A 16,938-nucleotide genomic window follows, 5' to 3' on the forward strand; every position below is an offset into this window, starting at 1 on the left:
ATACTGCTGTATTGTCCTTATACAAATAGTGTGTTCCTGGGGGGAAAAAAAGTTTAGGATTTTGAAGTTTTTAAAAACAAAGAAACTCATTTCTAAATCACTAAAAGGAATCGATCTGAAAGGAAAATTGACCACGTGAGCCTCTTTGTGAAAAAGATCATATCAATTTTTCCACTACTCTTTTCACAAAAATTATTATACACGTTTTTTTGTACTTATGTTTTTATAACATTACTATAAAGGTGAGATACAAAAAAACTAAAACTAAATATGACTAAATATAAATCACAATCCAAGTCAGTTTATTCACCATCAAAATGTTTATTAGACCCTGTTAAGTGTCTCATCCTAAGACAGTCATGTACTGAATTTGATCATATGGTCTCTTAATGAGTGGATCTTATAAAAACACCTTAAATGCAACAATATACACACTAAAATACACAAACGGATGACACTATCAGAGCTAAGATAGCTATATTTCTGTACCAGATATACAAATTTCCTAATTAAAACACAATATATTCATTTAACACTTACAAAGCACATATGCAACATGTTCTGGTCAATCCTTTGTGCAAACAATATATACACACACACACACACACACACACACACAGATCATTGCAGAAATTCCCAATGTAATTATGAATGTAGCATGCACATATTGATTTAAACAATACTTGTATATAATCTCTGACCTATTTTGTTTTTGTACACTTCTTTAAATTGCACTTCTCCCAAACCGAACAACACACTCCCTGCATTCAACCGACAACTTTGTCCTAACCCAGTTAGTACTAACCTAAGTTATTTTTAGACATCCTAAATTTGTAAGGACAAGTTAAAAATTGCATTTAGATTGGGAATGAGATTGAAATGTATATTAGGTTATAAAAGGCTCCAGTGACAGCCTGTCTCTTTTAAAGGAAGAGTTGGGAGAGTGCTCATGGTTGGTTTGGTAAGAGCAATAAACTGGCTCAATACTATGATCACATGAACATAACAGATTTTTTTTCTTTTTGACCACATTATAAATGGGTCACTTTTGTAAAAGATGCTCCATTTTTGGATTAATGAAGGAGAAGCCAGCAAAAGCGTTCTGGTCCATGGAATCGATCAGGCCTTTCTCGCAGTGTGAGAGACGAGGTTTCTCACTCAAAAACTCCCGGTCGAAGTTACTGCAGTCATTTGGAGCTTTCTGCAATTAGACAAGACCAGAAAAAAAAAATTGGCAAACAAAGAAAGACAAAAAAGAAGAGAAACAGATGTGGGAGGAAAAACATACCACTTTTGGTTTGAAGGGAGGCTCAACTTCTTTACTTTCTAGAGCAGGCCAGTTGACAGTCTTGAAAAATTGATGGCCTCGTATATTACCCACAATCCCTAAACGGCGTGATGGTTCGCGGTCAAACAGCTGTGTGCAGGCGTAACAAAAAAAGATAAAGTGTAATTGCAGAAATTTGATTTGTGTTGTTTTTAATTGAGTTTTGTGTGCATGTATACCCTTTCTAGCATCTCTTTAGTATCCACTGTGATCCAGCGGGGATAATGAGGTGTGTCCATTCGGATCGATTCAAACAGCTCGTCCTCGTCGTCCCCGTGGAATGGAGATTGACCAATCAACATCTCATACACGAGCACGCCAAATGACCACCAATCTACTGAGAATGAGTACTGCTGACCCAGCAGAATCTGTGATTTACCACACACAAACACATCCAGTCAGGACCAGGCCATTGTTGGTCTGAGAGTGAACCAACATCAAAGTGCATTTTATACCTCAGGAGCGATATAATCTGGAGTTCCACAAAAGGTTGTGGCCCGATTCTCCCCAAACACGTTTTCCTTACACATTCCAAAATCAGCTATTTTTATGTGACCGTCTCCATCTAACATCACATTATCCAGCTTGAGATCCCTGACAAAAGGAAAAAATAATCACTGAAAACGGTCCTGTGAATTGTTTCAGAGGTGAAATGGGGAAGTATTGTGTAATTAATACATCAAAACAGTGGTGTAATTTTGTCTGTACCTGTAAATAATGCCTTTGGAATGGAGAAACTGCAGGCCACACACTATTTCAGCTGCATAGAACCTGGTAAGAGAAATCAGATTAATATGATAACATGCTCACTAAATCAAGGGCTCACCAATATTTTTATATTATAGAAACTATTGTTATTTTGTACGCATATATGCATGACATACGTGGTTCTGTACAGATCAAAACGCCCCTTTTCCTGTATATGAAACATCAGGTCTCCTCCATTCAGATACTCCATCACAAAGAATAAGTGCTCCTGTTAGAGATAAACAAATGAAAATAAACTATTTGTAGCTAACAATTAATTATTTGTGTGTGACATTGTACATTAACTTATTGTTTGGTACTGTCACTTTAAGATTTAGACACCCTGCAGACCTAGAGTAACTGTGGTTTGGTTTATAAATTGGGATTGGGTGACATCCTTAGATTTTGTTTTATGTGGTATAGATGGCTTTTACAGCCACTTTCTTGGAAAATCTGATAAAACGATTATTGGTCAGTCCTTCTTTATTGAGTTTAAGACCAATGTGTAAGTTGTATTTAACTTTGAAACTACATCCATGTTGTCTTAATGTAAAGATTTAAGATGGGGAGGCATCCAATTAATAATAATGTCTAGTAAAAAATACCCTTATTTTAATGAGAAAATAGAATTTAAAATGAAAAATGAATTGGAATTTTATTGAAAATTTTAATTTAACTGGAATTTTGAAAAGTGAAAAACTTCAAATTATGATAATGTACTAAATGTGACAGGCATAATTGCATACATTTCAAGTGTTTGTGTAACTAATTTGTGATGGGGGTTTTTTTGTTGGTAAATGTATGTTTGGTGTACCTTGGTCTGAAAAGTGGAGTAGAGGTGCGTAAGAAATGGATTGTCCCAGGCGAGAGCCAGCACTCGTTTTTCTACCATGGTGCACTCCACATCATCATCCATCAACACCACATCTTTCTTCAGTGCTTTCACCGCAAACCATTCACCAGAGCCCTTTAGCTCAGCCAAAAGCACCTGACAACAGAAAGATGATGAACATGGGTTTGTGTTCGTGGCCTTGAGCATGACTGTATGTAGCAGCTACCTAAAACTTAGAAAAGGCAAAAGGCTAAGTCAGGGAGCTTCCCACATAATCCTGTGCCCCTCCACCATGATCACATGACATAAGCAAAACGCATTACCTCCATCATGTCTTCTACACTGTATATGAATGTGAGTGGGAAAGAGAGTTTGTATGTTACCTTGCCAAAGCTTCCCTTGCCCAGGACTTTATGGAAAATGAAATGCTCAGCAGTGATACGTGTTTGGTGGGTTAATCGAGAGGGGGGGCGAGGACTCAAACCCTCCCATAGACGACCATAAGGAGCCCCATCTGCAACATAGCTTTTCTGATAAACTGAAATCATAATTTGTATTGTTATAATTACCACCATTTAAATCAAGCACTCTCACCATTAACATCAGATCCTGGACTTTTGTTAAAATCCTGGTAAACGGCAACATCCTGTGAGTTGCTCTGTGAGTTGCTTTCAGGTCGCTTGGTGGATTTCTATGACAACACAAATATACACATAACTTTATTTCAGTACGTTAATGCTGTTATTTTTAAGGGCCTCATAACAAGGGCTTGTGCAAACATTGATACATACAACTGAGACTTGAGTAAGAGCCTCTGCCAGTAGTTTCTGATTGATGCCACACAAATTAGCCACTTTAGTCTGGCACTTATGATGGACATTCATGGAACAATCTGAAAAAGAAGAGACAATTGCAAACATATAATCAGAGTCCAAAATTAAGACTAGCCAAACACCAAATAACAAAAATAAAGTGGCTTTTTTCCCCGAAGTACATATAACTAGACAGTTTACAGAGTTACAGACCATTGAGCTGGTAACTATTTTAGGTGTTTCTATGTATTAAAATGGTTTAAACCACAATGTAAAACACCCAAATATGTTGCAAGTTAAATACATCAAAAAGGGAATTAATTATATTCATTTTCATAGTTTTATGGTCATAAAAAATTGCCAGTAAATCAGCAGGTTTGGCAAACAGTTAATTTAGGGGGCCTTATAATAATACATACTGTTCACATAGTATACTCACCCTCACATTTGAGGCCCTGTTTGACAAGACCCCACAGCAGACTGCCACAATGGTCACAAAAGGTGGGACTCATGTAGTTGTTGTTCTTAAAGCGATGTGGCATATCAATCTTAAAACGCTCCTTCTGAAACTGTAGACACAAACTTTAAATACCCTAACCCTATCACAATAAAATAAAAAATAAAATAACGCAATACAGCACATACCATGGTGTCTCGACTATTGGTTGCAGTGCCTGTGCACCTTCCAATAATTTTGTCAATACACTTCTTGTGAATGGCAGCATTGCATTCTGGTGGAGAAAAACAATTTTTTTAGGTGGGCTCAGGAACTAAGACAGGTTTTCCGAGGCTCTGTGTGTTCAGTGTTCCTTAATTCTGGATAAAACAATTAAAAGTTGAACAAAGGGAAGCAATCCAATCAAGTATTTCCCCTTTTAGGGTACATTCTTACTAAAGCATGTCTGTGGACATAGTATGTGGGCAAGCATTTAGGATAATGGGAAAAAAACAGCAAAATATACTCACGTCTGCACTTGTAACCTTGCTTGTTGAGACCCCTGGGCAGTAAAAGACAAAATTATAAGTATGTCTGAATTATAACTTCTAATGTCTTATAACTGAACATTCAGGACTGACCAAACAAAATCTCTACAGACAGAGCAGAAGGTGGGCTGTCTGAAGAAGGTGGCGATGAACTCATGGTTTTTGATGAAGTGAATCTTAGCCTGTTTAATAGCTCCACGACGACGAGTGAGAGTCGGTATCTCGTCTTCTGTCACTACTGACTGACGACTCTCTGAGAGTGAAAGAGAAAAAACGAAACAGGATGGAAGCAGAATCAAACTGAAGGCATGAAACTTTCTGACAATAAATGCATGAGATCGTTATGTCCTGAAAGTAATTAATTGTAATTTAAATTAATATATATAGTATATAGTGAATATGATGCTTTTTTTTATTAAACTTTTGAAATGCCTGCATTTTGTTCCATTCAGTTTTGGAATGGAACATTCAGAAAACAGTTATTTTAAATTGTAATAATATTTCACAAGATTACAGTTTTTACTTTAATAAAAATAAAATAAAAAATAGGTAAGCATAAGAGACTTTCTTTCAAAAACATTTTAAAAATGTATTACCGGCCACAAACTTTTAAACAGTAGTGTTCATCATTTTTCCCTACACATCATTACAAACAAATAGAAAATCTGCAGTGGAACACTTTGTATTCTAAAAACAATAAAACACAATATAAGAGGACCAATGGACAGAATGTTTGAAGAAGACAGAGTAATGCAGGGAAGATCTGTTGTGACATGTTCAGCAGATACATTCCTTTGCACAGAACTTTAAAATAAGTCCAAATGGATTCACACACACGATCAGATAAGCATGACCCCTCCCAAAGCTAACGGCAATAGGTTAGATTCAAGCAGGGCTGTGTTTTTTTGTGCCCTTCCCTCGCTAACTTCTATCCATCTCGTTCATTCGGATATACGTCATTGCTTAAGCAGCACGAGTGCCCACTACTGGCGAAACCCTTGAAATGTATTTAAATAGAACACCCTAAGCCCTTGATCTCTTGGAATCTGCTATGGAGCTGATTTATTATTTACAGTTTTTTTTCCTTATGAATTTGTTTTAGCAACCATTCTATAGGCCTGTATGTATTCTTGGGCTGTTAAATTTTTTTAATAAATAATAATAATAATAATAATAATAATAATAATAATAATAATAATAATAATAATAATAATAATAATTATTATTATTATTATTATTATTATTATTATTATTTATATATATATATATATATATATATATATATAATAATAATAATAATAATAATAATATATATATATATATATATATAAAAAATACACAAACGGAAATTATAACAATACAATAAACTATAACTGTGTTTTAAAGTCATCTTAAGGTAGCTACAAGTATTAAATGCGGTTAAATGTCTAAATTACTCCAATATCAAACACTAGAGTTGTGTGGGGTGGGGGTAAATTAAGCGCGACCTGCTGTGACATCACAATCGTGTTGCATTGTGGTCTATGGATCTGCCTGAAGTGTACATATTAAGTAGACTCAGTCAAAATCAAGGGGTCGAGGGTCTGTCCAAATATACTTCCTTGCCCACTTGAATGGGGGCGGGGATTCCCCCGAGGAGAAGTGCACAGGGAAGTGCGCGAATGTATGTCTAAAAGTGGACTTAAACGTAGCCCAGGGCTTTAAATGAATAAAATTTATGAGAGCAGCAATCCAGTCTCAAGTTAATGGTTCTTTTAGTTCTTATTTGGAAATGCAATTCATATTGTATTTAGTTTGTTGCCAAATGATAAGATGCAGTCAGTATAAGCACTATTAAATCACTGGAAGAGAGAAGAGAGATTGAGTGCTTATTTGAGAGAGTATGCCTTACCTGTATCTAAATCCTCCAAAAAGAACTGTACAGACATCATAACTTTCCCTGAAGGCTGCAAATCAACCTGAAAATGAAGCGAGACTTTATAACATTACCTGTGAAAATGCAAACATTGACACTACATGACAATGCATAGACATAACCTCATACCCAAAATTCTGCACGTCCGTTTGCCTTCTTGCATCTTTCTGCCAACACAGACACACCCACAGTAACATCTGCTAAAGGTTCTTCTGCAGTTTTCATGAGTAGTATTTGTATGACACGTCCCTCATAAATATGTGCATCAAAACTGGATCGCCAAGCAGGATACATGGTGGGCTTCTTCTGGATCAACGTTTTGCCTCGTTCTTAAAAGGAAAAGGGCATATTTTTGTGATCCAGCATAAACCATTGGGAAATGTTTGGAATGAAATACTAGTATACTTCACAGTATACTGCAAACTATTTTTAAAAAGTATGTGAAGCAGTATGCAAAAGGCAGCAATAAACATTTTTTTTTAAATAAGTATAAAATATTTTTTTGCTAGTTTTGAAAATCAGCCAGAAAAAATATATTAAAAATTGCAAGTGATATTGCTTTCAGTCACATGGAAATGAAGGTCAAGTCAGGGTTCATTGCACTGTGGGAAACAATATTTTGTGCATTGTGCTCCGTTCTAAACAACTCATTTGGCAGAATGAAATGGGTAATTCAGTTCTATGCAGATGGAGGATTTACATGTTGTTCCATGTACACAGAGTATAATTCAAAAACAGAACAAGAAGCATGGCAACATGCCATTCCAAACATAGCAATGCACTTGAAACCCCCATTACACACACAAGCATGCACACATTTACTCACCAGTGCTGAGAGCTTCCTTCATTTTGACGGCACAGAATGGTGCCTCAGCCATTGGCGAGAATGTGCCAAGATCATAGGCATTAAACACAATTCTCAGGAAAGGGGCCATGGCAACCCCTCAGGCACAGCCTAAAAAAAGACACAGACATCCAAAATTCTTATGATTTTAATCAGAAAGAAATACATCAGCATTACTGCATATAGGAATATAGAAATCAAAACAAAAATATTACTTCATTATCAATTTAGAACTTATATCATTATGTTGTAATTATATTTAGTCATAAACAGGAGGCTATACATTGTTTATGCTAGCACATGTGCCTGCAGAGGAAATGGTGTATTCTCATTATTAGGGATCTTGGTGTTCATTTCTCTGTTCTATCATTAAATGTAATAGTAGCTCTATTGTTCTCTTAGTAGTTTCATGATACTTTGTTATGTTACTTAAGTTTCGTTATCAATTCGCATCAAAAATATATAGTCATCCACCCTCTTCTGACCTGTAGCATTAAGCGGGCCATTTTTTCTGCTGCGCCTTTAAGGCTTCTATGTAAACGAGATTGAGTGCTTTGCTGTATTTTCTCAAGAGCAGTGGATTTGCTACCGCTCTGTTGGTCTCTTTTTGGTTCAGAAAACAATCCATGCTGAAATGATCAGACTGACATGATGACAGTGACCATGAAACAAAAACAAACTTGAACTGCAGTTCCAAACACTGGGATTCTTCAGAAGGAAATGCAGAGTGACAGGTTCTACACAGAACCAAAACTATTGCATTTTAACTCTTCTCGTTAGTATTTCCAGAGTTTAGGAGTAAAAGTATTCTACTTCCTTCTTATTACCTCACTGTGAATGGGTGGCCAAGTACCAAATAGACATTGACGGGGAAATGCAGGCATTCATCAGAAGATGTTTTAGGAATAAAGATGAAGTTAGATCTGTATTTACTCAAGCGCTTTAAATCCAATCCCAATAAATATGATTAAATAAAAATATTTAATTGCAAATTAAACCTTTTTGCTAAGGTTTCTTAGTTTAATTATCATGCAACAGGACCATGTAGAAAAAGGGCTCCTGGTAATCTGTAACATGGTTATCCCTTTTATTACATTATCTTGCTTTATTGTGCATCAAAACATTTGGAACATGACCCAGATGAGGTTTATAGGTTATGGTAATAACTGAGACTAAAATTGATTGGTTGTATAATGTCAGGACTCCACCCACTTCTATTGAAAGCCAATGACATGAGTCTGGCTGTGACTGCAACATTGAAGCTTCATAACAAACTTGCCGGTTGTTCACTGGACTTTAGACCGTTTTACTACAGAGTGTATAAGAAAAAGAAAGACAGGGAGAGAGAAATTTGATCAGTCAACACACCCATATTCACACAAACACACATTTCTGCTTTAGTTAAATTAGGAAGCGTACGTGTTGAAACATGTCAGAAACCAGCACAGAAACATTCAAACAAGTTGCAGCATCTCAATCTAAAAAACCTAAATCTGCACTTGTGTGTGTGCTAGCGAATCAGTTGTGTGGAAGCCTGTGTCGATAACATAAGCTAGCAGCACAGTACAAAATCAATTCTGAAACATCAGTCTCTCCGATTCACACACACACACATAATGAATCCTGTCAATGTCTGATTCTTCAGCTAAAAAAGACTAGAAGAGCCTGAGCAACAAGTCTGTGCTCCTGTGTAAGCATAAGTGTGAAAATTAGAGCAATATAGAGAAGATAGTGAGGGTGGGATGATGGGTAGGCAAATGTGGTAACAGGCTCCATGTGCTTTTCTGAAAATAATTGACACATAACAGAGTTAAAATAAGTATTTAAGAGTGTTTGTACTCTTAAACCTTATGACAATCTATAACAGGAGCTGAAACAATTGTAAGGGTGTTAGAAGTGTGTAAACTTGTGTGTGCAAGGCTTTGTTAGGTATGAATCACCAGTACTACTGCAACAAACTACTAATCCTATAAGTAGGCTATTAAACATAAAGGGATAGTCCACCTAGAAAAAAAAATCCTGAAAGAAAATTAGTCTCCCCGTAATATGAAACTTGGGTCATACCATTAACATTACCTGAGCAGTTGAATTAATGCTATAAAAACCGCACTCATTCAGAATCAGGACGTGCATTTATTGCATGGACGAAGAACATAATGTGTTTAAAACGGATATACACAGTTCAGTGGAATCAATGATAACATTTGCCCTCTTTAATGCTGTTAATCTGAATGCATGAATCAAACAGTTAGCTGAAAATATACTCAACAACAACAACACTGAAATAGGAGTGCACAGTTTATCTGTCAAAAGTTGCATTCATTACTAATAATGGTGTATATATATATATATATATATATATATATATATATATATATATATATATATATATATATATATATATATATAAATAAAAGGGGTGTAACGGTACATTAATTCGCCCCGAATCGTCACGGTCTGGTGCATCCAGTCAGGCAACAGGCGATCCACACTTCAATCCAGAAGGGGGCATGTGCAGTAATGCAATGCTGTTTGCAAACCGCCACAACAGAAAAAAAAAAAAAAGAGCAGAAGAAGAGACCAAACCAAAACAAGGGTGTTCTCAATACCAAGTGCACCATGTTGGGACTTGCGAAGTTCGACTCAGGAGTAGAACGGGAGGACGCAGGTTCAGTAATTCTGCAAATGGTACAGCAGCGTTCTTGATAACGTCACTCGCTCTGGCTCTTCCAGTTATCTGTGTGTATTTACAATAAAATTAAATATGTACACCACCCTGCCTCTTTTCATTTTCTTTTCTTTTTTTCATATGAATTTTTTTTCTCTCTCTCTCAATAGTTCAGGCAATATGTGCTTATGTACTCTGATTATCTTATCTGATTATTGTTTTTTGTACACATATGTACATGTATAATAAATGAAATGACAACTTTTTGTTAAATGTCAGTTTTAATTATCAATATCCATTATAAAAGTATAAGAAGATATACAATATAAATAAGACAAGCAAACAATTCAGTATAACATACGTTTTACATACATAAAGTATAACTACCTCAGGGGGGACTAAATACCGCTAGGTGGATCAAACTATAATTTGCACTACTTTCTGTTCAAAATAAATAAAAAGAAACCTAGCATTTGTTGCTTTTTCCTGTTGTACCGAACTCGTATCGAACCATGACCCCAAAACCGAGGTAACGCTACGTAACGAACTGTGACTTCTATGTACTGTTACATCCCTAATACATATATAAATATATATGTATTTGTGAGTTATCCCCCCCCAACTCTCTTAGCCCCCCCTCCCCCTCCCGAAGGCCATTGTGTAATTCGCACCCTGCCAGTAAACCAGCCAGAACACCGTAGAACCCATACTGCAATCAGAATAGCAACCGCATAGCAGAAATCTTGTTGCACATAAAGTAAAGCATAACGAAACCTCTTCACACTGTGTCTATCTTTCACAGACCATCTGATGAAATTATCAATGTATTACCAAAATCACTGTAACTAGTTGATTTAAAGTGCATGAAATACATAATCTAAGAATGTACTTCACATAATCTTTCTTGCGTCTTTATGTTAATTTAGTTAACATTGATGTCAACAGGAGCAGCAGGTTTCATCACTTAGCCTATGTCCACAGTCATACACACACCATTTAATATAAGGGACAGGAAGGAACTATCGACACCCATGAACAGAATGAAAGAGTAGTATGGTGTAAACTGTTCAACCACAGCAGGATGTGTGTCTCCACTGCAAACAGTTATCACGTCATCACATGCAAGTGTAGGGATCCACAGTTAATATTAAAAGGAAATATAACAGAGATGAAATCTGCCCACAAATCACCCACAACTAAAACACCTCCCATTAACAGTAAAAACCTTTAACTAAAAACAGTAACAATCAAATTCCACCATGCCCCAACACACACACTTAGTCATCTCAACTAGAACCACGCTCCATCTGTTTTGTATATTAGATCAATAATCATTGATATTTTGAAGAGAAGCGTGTCAGTGGCATTTTAGACCCCCTCAATGTCATCAATTGGGGCTATTTATGGACTATGAATAAGAGAAAAGTTACAATTCACTAATAATAAAATGTTACTAACGGTTTTGTGTAACAAACTATCTAATGCCAGTAGTCTACACCACAGGCGCGAGCAGCATTTTTTGGATATCAACAGCTAATATACAGCTAAAATGCTCTCTAGGTAGGTCACTAGGTTGAGACACAACCTCTATTGCCTTTTCAACTACGTAGAGTTGTTGTATAGCAACACAAAGTGCGGAAAAAAAACGATTCTGTCAAGGTCCAGTAGACAGCAGCATAAATGACAGTGTTGACTGAAACTGCGGTTTGCACTGCGCCCTTTTCATTTCATTCTAATAGCCTAAATATGTGTTTAATGTGTTTTGAGAAACATAATGGCATAAAAAACACTGAGTAAGAGAGGGATTGAGGTCTGATGTATGTGCAAAACCCACAGACTGCCTCTGCGCGCGGCGCTCGAATCAGTTCAGCGCATCAGTCGGAAAAAAAACAGCGAAGAAAATGAGTCAAACACTCTAAAATGCAACATTCCAAAAGTTCTGACACGACCAAGCAATATTCGATCAAAAACCCAAGAAGTGATGTGTAACTTCTTACCTTTCCACTGGAAGAAACGGACTTTTCTCTGAGGCGCCTGCTTTCTTCGATGATTGAGTTTTCGTTTGAGGAAGTACAAATCGCTCGTGGAGTTCTGAGTAAAGTAGGGCGGAGTGACGTCGCACAGGTGCTCTCTTTCTTCGCGCGATCCCTCTTCTGGCTCAAGCGCGCGCTCTCAGATGCCTGTATAATAAACCATTGCACTGAACAGAGAGAGCACAGGTGTGTTTATAGAGCCTGTATGGCCAGTGTGTATGTGAGTGACCTCTTTGCGGAGGCACTGGCGGTGTACCTCTAGATGCCCCATTGATTGTATGCTTATGGCAAGCCATTTAAACATTTATTCTTTTCATTTATTTCGTTTTTAGCAGGGCCCCCCAAACCATCATTGACCCTTATGGGGACAATATTTGATTTTCTTGATGCTGATGCTGTTAAATTATGCACTATTCTCAGTGTTTGTTAGGATGAAGTTTTAAAAGTAATTTTTTTAGGATGGTCTGCTTCAGCTTTCTAACAGTCCTCGCCAATGTCAAAATGATTAAGATGTCCAGTCAATTTTTTTTTTTAAAAAGTCTGCTTTCCTGTTTACAGAAGCTGAACGTGAGCCGGCATATTAAACAAACTAGGTAAGAGTGAAGTGTACATAAAGGCAAGGCAAGTTTGTTTACATAGCACACTTCATACACAATGGTAATTCAAAGTGCTTTACAGAAAAGGAATTGAAATAATCATGCATAAGAAATAAAAAAATAACAATCGTTTTTAATGTATTTAATCGTAATCGTAAAATAAAAATATTATATTGTAATAAACATTACAATAAATTATTATGTTTCTAATATTTTCTTTTCTTTTTCTTTATTCCCTTTAAAGGGGAACTATGCAGTTTTTTTTAGCTTAATTTACCTTAACTGAACAGCTTCAGAGTCATTGGAATGGTTATATGACTTTTTTTCGGGTTGAATGGTGGTCTTCTCGCACCCCCCTAGCGCCTGTGAGTGGAAAAACCACCCTTGCAACTTTGGGCCGGCGGGCCGTGATATCAGGTCTCGCGATGTAATGAATTGCTTTACGGCACTGCACACATACACTATCTAAACATTTATATGCTAGCCTTCTGCATATCATACATACCTCAGTGGACATGGCTCAGTGTGTTCGTCAGCTTCTTTGAAAACAAATGCACATGACCAGAGGGAGAAGATGGGAGGGGAGGGAGTCACCAACGAGTTTTGACAACAGTGTTGTCAAATATCTATTCCGAAGCTGTAGGGGGAGCTCTATAGAGAAACTCGCGAGCAAAAAGCGAGAAAACAGCGAAGAAATTGGCAAAACTGCATAGCGCCGCTTTAAATTCTTACATTTTTTAGTTCCTTTAAATAAATCAATAAAGGAAATAAAGAATAAATAGTGCCCCCTACCTCAGAACCCTGAAAAATAATTTGCCACTGGTGCCTTTGAGATTTTCATATGGGGTTTTATAATTCAATTTATGTAAAAAAACTGGGGTAAAAATAACAATATTTTTACATTTTGTTCTGTAACATACACTGCACAAGCACAACACTTACACCCCAAACTGCTACACATTTAAAAAACTGAACATAACTGCTTAAAAATTTGCATTTTCGCTGTGGGTGTATGTAAACCAGGCTTTATTTTACATGTAAATCAAAAAACCCCTATAGGAAAATCTCGAAGGAACCAGCGGCGAATTAGTCTTCTGGGTTCTGACGTCATACCTGCCTGATTAAAACTAAGTAGGCCCAGTAACATAAAAATAGATGCTAGTTGTTTTTAATGAATACATTTTAAAACAGCTTGCCACATACGCCAACATCATGTCCACAGACACAAATGCAGAGAGGAGAAGTGATGCGTTGCTGCTGATTTAGATAGTTTACTCAAGAGGCATTGAGATGAGGAACAGACCATGCATCTGGTTTCTATATGTGTCCATGGAATATTATCTAGATGCTGAAAGTTCAGATAAATGTGGGCGTGAAGGACACAAAATGTGAACATCTACATCCTTCTCTGTCTGTGTGTGTGCGCGTGTGCTTGCAGTCTTGTCCTGCTTTCCTCCTCTTGGTCCGCAGTGCTGTGGAGTGTATGTCCTAGATTTAAGTGTGTGGGTGAGAATTTCAAAAAGCAAAGAAACAACAGTATGTTGCAGAGCATTTGTGTGTATATATCTGGTGCAGAATTGGAGGTGGTGAAGGGGCTGTTTTGCTACTCCTTGGCTGATCTACAGATAAATGGTTTATTTTTATGTTTGAAATAACCACAGCAACAGATGATATTTAATCATTTGTCTTTGTTATCTTTGCTTGTGAAAAGAACATTAGATAAACAGCCTAACAAAGTACATGGATGAATTAGTTAGTGTACGGGTCCGTTAGAGAGAAGTTTACATTGCTACATAAACTTTGCATCTTACACACTCTCTCTCTCACACACAAATATACACACACATACTCTATAAACACATAAGTGATGCCTTATATGTCAGTTTCCAGCAGTAAAACAGAAGCCACATGTCTTCCTCTTCTCACCACACACCAAAGATAGTATTTTACAAAGTACTTGTAACATTTTTGGTGGAATTACACATGTAATGTTAGATAAATTAACCCAAATAAAAGGGAAGTGGAAATATTAAGAAAGTTTAAAAAAATAAATATTTTTTAGAGATAAGTTTATTTCCTGTGTGTGTGTGTGTGTGTGTGTGTGTGTGTGTGTGTGTGTGTGTGTGTGTGTGTGTGTGTGTCCATGTGCACTGACTGGGTAATTTAGATCAATTAAAAGAACACACAATGCTTTTATCTATTATAAGAAAAATAGAGGGATCTTTTCCTCCCCCTCTCTTTATCACTCTGCTGCAATGCAGAGGAACATAAGGCACTTAAAAGACCCAAAAGTGTCATGACAATGTCACTGTGACACTGCCACACAATCATACACTCATACCCACATTTTCTGTGTCTCTGTGATAGCAATCCGCCTAAATTCTCATCTTTGTTGCTTCTTCTTCATGGGTGAGCGTGATTTGTACTCGAATAACATCCCGTATCCAATAACTTCTTGAACTTCATTGCCGGAAATGACATCATTGTCAATATTAAATATTATATTACACATAAAATTGTTTACTCATAATTATTTACCAATTACTTAATGCACACAATTATTTATTCCACAGCTAAAGAAACATATATGGCTCTTACGGCCTCTCAATCACTCTTCAGTCAGATCTTCTTGGTCTAGAAATATGAAAGACTAAAAACTGGTATTCTGTAATATGTCTAACATCTGACCATTACATCCATGATGATCTATCTTTAATCTATTTTATGACCTAAAACGATGCAACTGTTTTACAATACACACAACTGTTTACCTTTAAAATTCATTTATCTACACTCATGGGCAAAAAAATGGGCCAATCCAAAATTGGCAAATTATATTTAGTTGTCTTTTAATGGTCTTAACCATTTTAATCACAAATCACTGGTCAGAAAATTAGCAAGAATTGCACAAATACTGTAGATAAAGTAACTTAGCATGGGATAGCCTTCCCTTTTGTTTTCTTTAAATGTTTAAGCCGTGTGGGGAAAAAAGTTAGTGTTGTTCCACTTAATGTTAATGGCTTCATAATAGCCATTTTGGGTGTGGCCCTTTTTTTGCTCGGGAGTGTACAAGAGACATTTCACTATGCCAATGTAGGCAAATTAAGTCGACTTTGTTTAATTATAGGTCTCTCAGTGAGAAAGGTGAAGTGGGTTGGGCTATACAAGCAGTCTAATTAAGAGTAATTATCACACATATCACAGACATTATAACAGTAATAATCAAAGTACAACTAATTATCATTAATTCAGTGCAGTCAAGTACTTTGAAGCCTACTTAGGGCTGTGTGAAAGCACCATCCCCTCAAATTGGAGTGAGTGAGTATAGATAGTCCACTACTAGAAAGGTATAGGTTACAAGCTTTAACCATCCAGCACCACCCTTAATAATTTTTGTCTTTAACAAGGCATTTCATTTCTTTCAGTTTCTTTCTTTTAAATATGTTTTAATGAAAGTTCTTAAATGCATAGCTGGTTCAATGAGACCTTTAAATTATGAAATCAAAATTGACTTTATTTTCGTTCTTAATGCTGTGTTTGTAATCTTTCCCTCTGAGACTTTTCTTTACGGCTTACATCATCAAGCCCCTCCCCTCAACCTGACAGACCACGCCCAACTGCAGATCCATTGCATTATGGAATTCCTATTTTTCACAATCCAATAAGTTGTCAATGTATACAATTTTTCAAAAGTCCTGTTTTTTTGTTCAATTTTGTTTCAAATAAAGTAAAAATGTATTTTATGCTGACTTAACACATGTAGCTAGAAGGTCCAACCACACCCTAACCCTACCCATAACTCTATCCCTCAACCCATTAGATCCACAGATTTGGAGCTGGACTAGGTCAAGCTCAACCCATGACGCCTAGAGAGGGGGAGCTGGACGTCATTTGGCTCTGCACAGTGAGCGCCACTTGGTGCTCTTTCTTTCATCTAAACAAGCAACCTTGGATCCAACCTGGTTCCATCCATCTAATGTGCAATGCAATTAAAAAACCTTGCCAATTGCTATGCTGGACACATTTATTTGAAATAATAAGGAGATTATTTCTCCTTTAGAATTTCTGATTATGTAGATGCATATCTAACAAGAAGGAACAATGATTAATTGATGGAAGATTTTGCATATAAGTGTAGGCCTATATCGTATATTGTTAGCTCAAGTAGGAACATTATATA

General features: G+C 36.5%; 1 protein-coding gene across 2 annotated transcripts; it reads right to left on the reverse strand.

The window, feature by feature from the left end:
* Window positions 1-301: 301 nt before the first annotated feature.
* On the reverse strand, window positions 302-12,419 carry prkcda (protein kinase C, delta a). Of its 2 annotated transcripts, XM_084128182.1 has the most exons (19): window positions 12,127-12,384; window positions 8,674-8,770; window positions 7,444-7,572; window positions 6,747-6,946; window positions 6,594-6,660; window positions 4,796-4,955; window positions 4,685-4,716; window positions 4,364-4,449; window positions 4,158-4,287; window positions 3,698-3,798; window positions 3,501-3,597; window positions 3,290-3,420; window positions 2,889-3,062; window positions 2,212-2,303; window positions 2,036-2,098; window positions 1,783-1,921; window positions 1,507-1,695; window positions 1,289-1,417; window positions 302-1,201 (listed from the first exon to the last, which is right to left on the reverse strand). In XM_084128182.1, exons 3-19 carry the CDS (start codon window positions 7,550-7,552, stop codon window positions 1,043-1,045), a joined length of 2,058 nt encoding a protein of 685 aa, XP_083984308.1. In that variant the 5' UTR covers window positions 7,553-7,572; window positions 8,674-8,770; window positions 12,127-12,384; the 3' UTR covers window positions 302-1,042. The 2 variants fall into 2 exon arrangements, with proteins under 2 accessions (XP_083984308.1, XP_083984307.1); XM_084128181.1 differs by lacking the exon at window positions 8,674-8,770 and having other exon boundaries at window positions 12,127-12,419.
* Window positions 12,420-16,938: the final 4,519 nt, after the last annotated feature.

The sequence above is a fragment of the Abramis brama genome, assembly GCF_963993115.1.
Source record: "Abramis brama genome assembly, chromosome: 11".
NCBI classification, from domain to species: domain Eukaryota; kingdom Metazoa; phylum Chordata; class Actinopteri; order Cypriniformes; family Leuciscidae; genus Abramis; species Abramis brama.

What these genes read in the sequence shown, in the direction of transcription:
- prkcda (XM_084128181.1), bottom strand. Translation starts at nt 7,552, where the DNA reads ATGGCCCCTTTCCTGAGAATTGTGTTTAATGCCTATGATCTTGGCACA. An exon ending in TTTGGAGGATTTAGATACAG is followed by an intron (nt 4,956 to 6,593) that starts GTAAGGCATACT and finishes TTTCACTCTCAG; the next exon opens with AGAGTCGTCAGTCAGTAGTG. An exon ending in CCAATAGTCGAGACACCATG is followed by an intron (nt 4,288 to 4,363) that starts GTATGTGCTGTA and finishes TTGTGTCTACAG; the next exon opens with TTTCAGAAGGAGCGTTTTAA.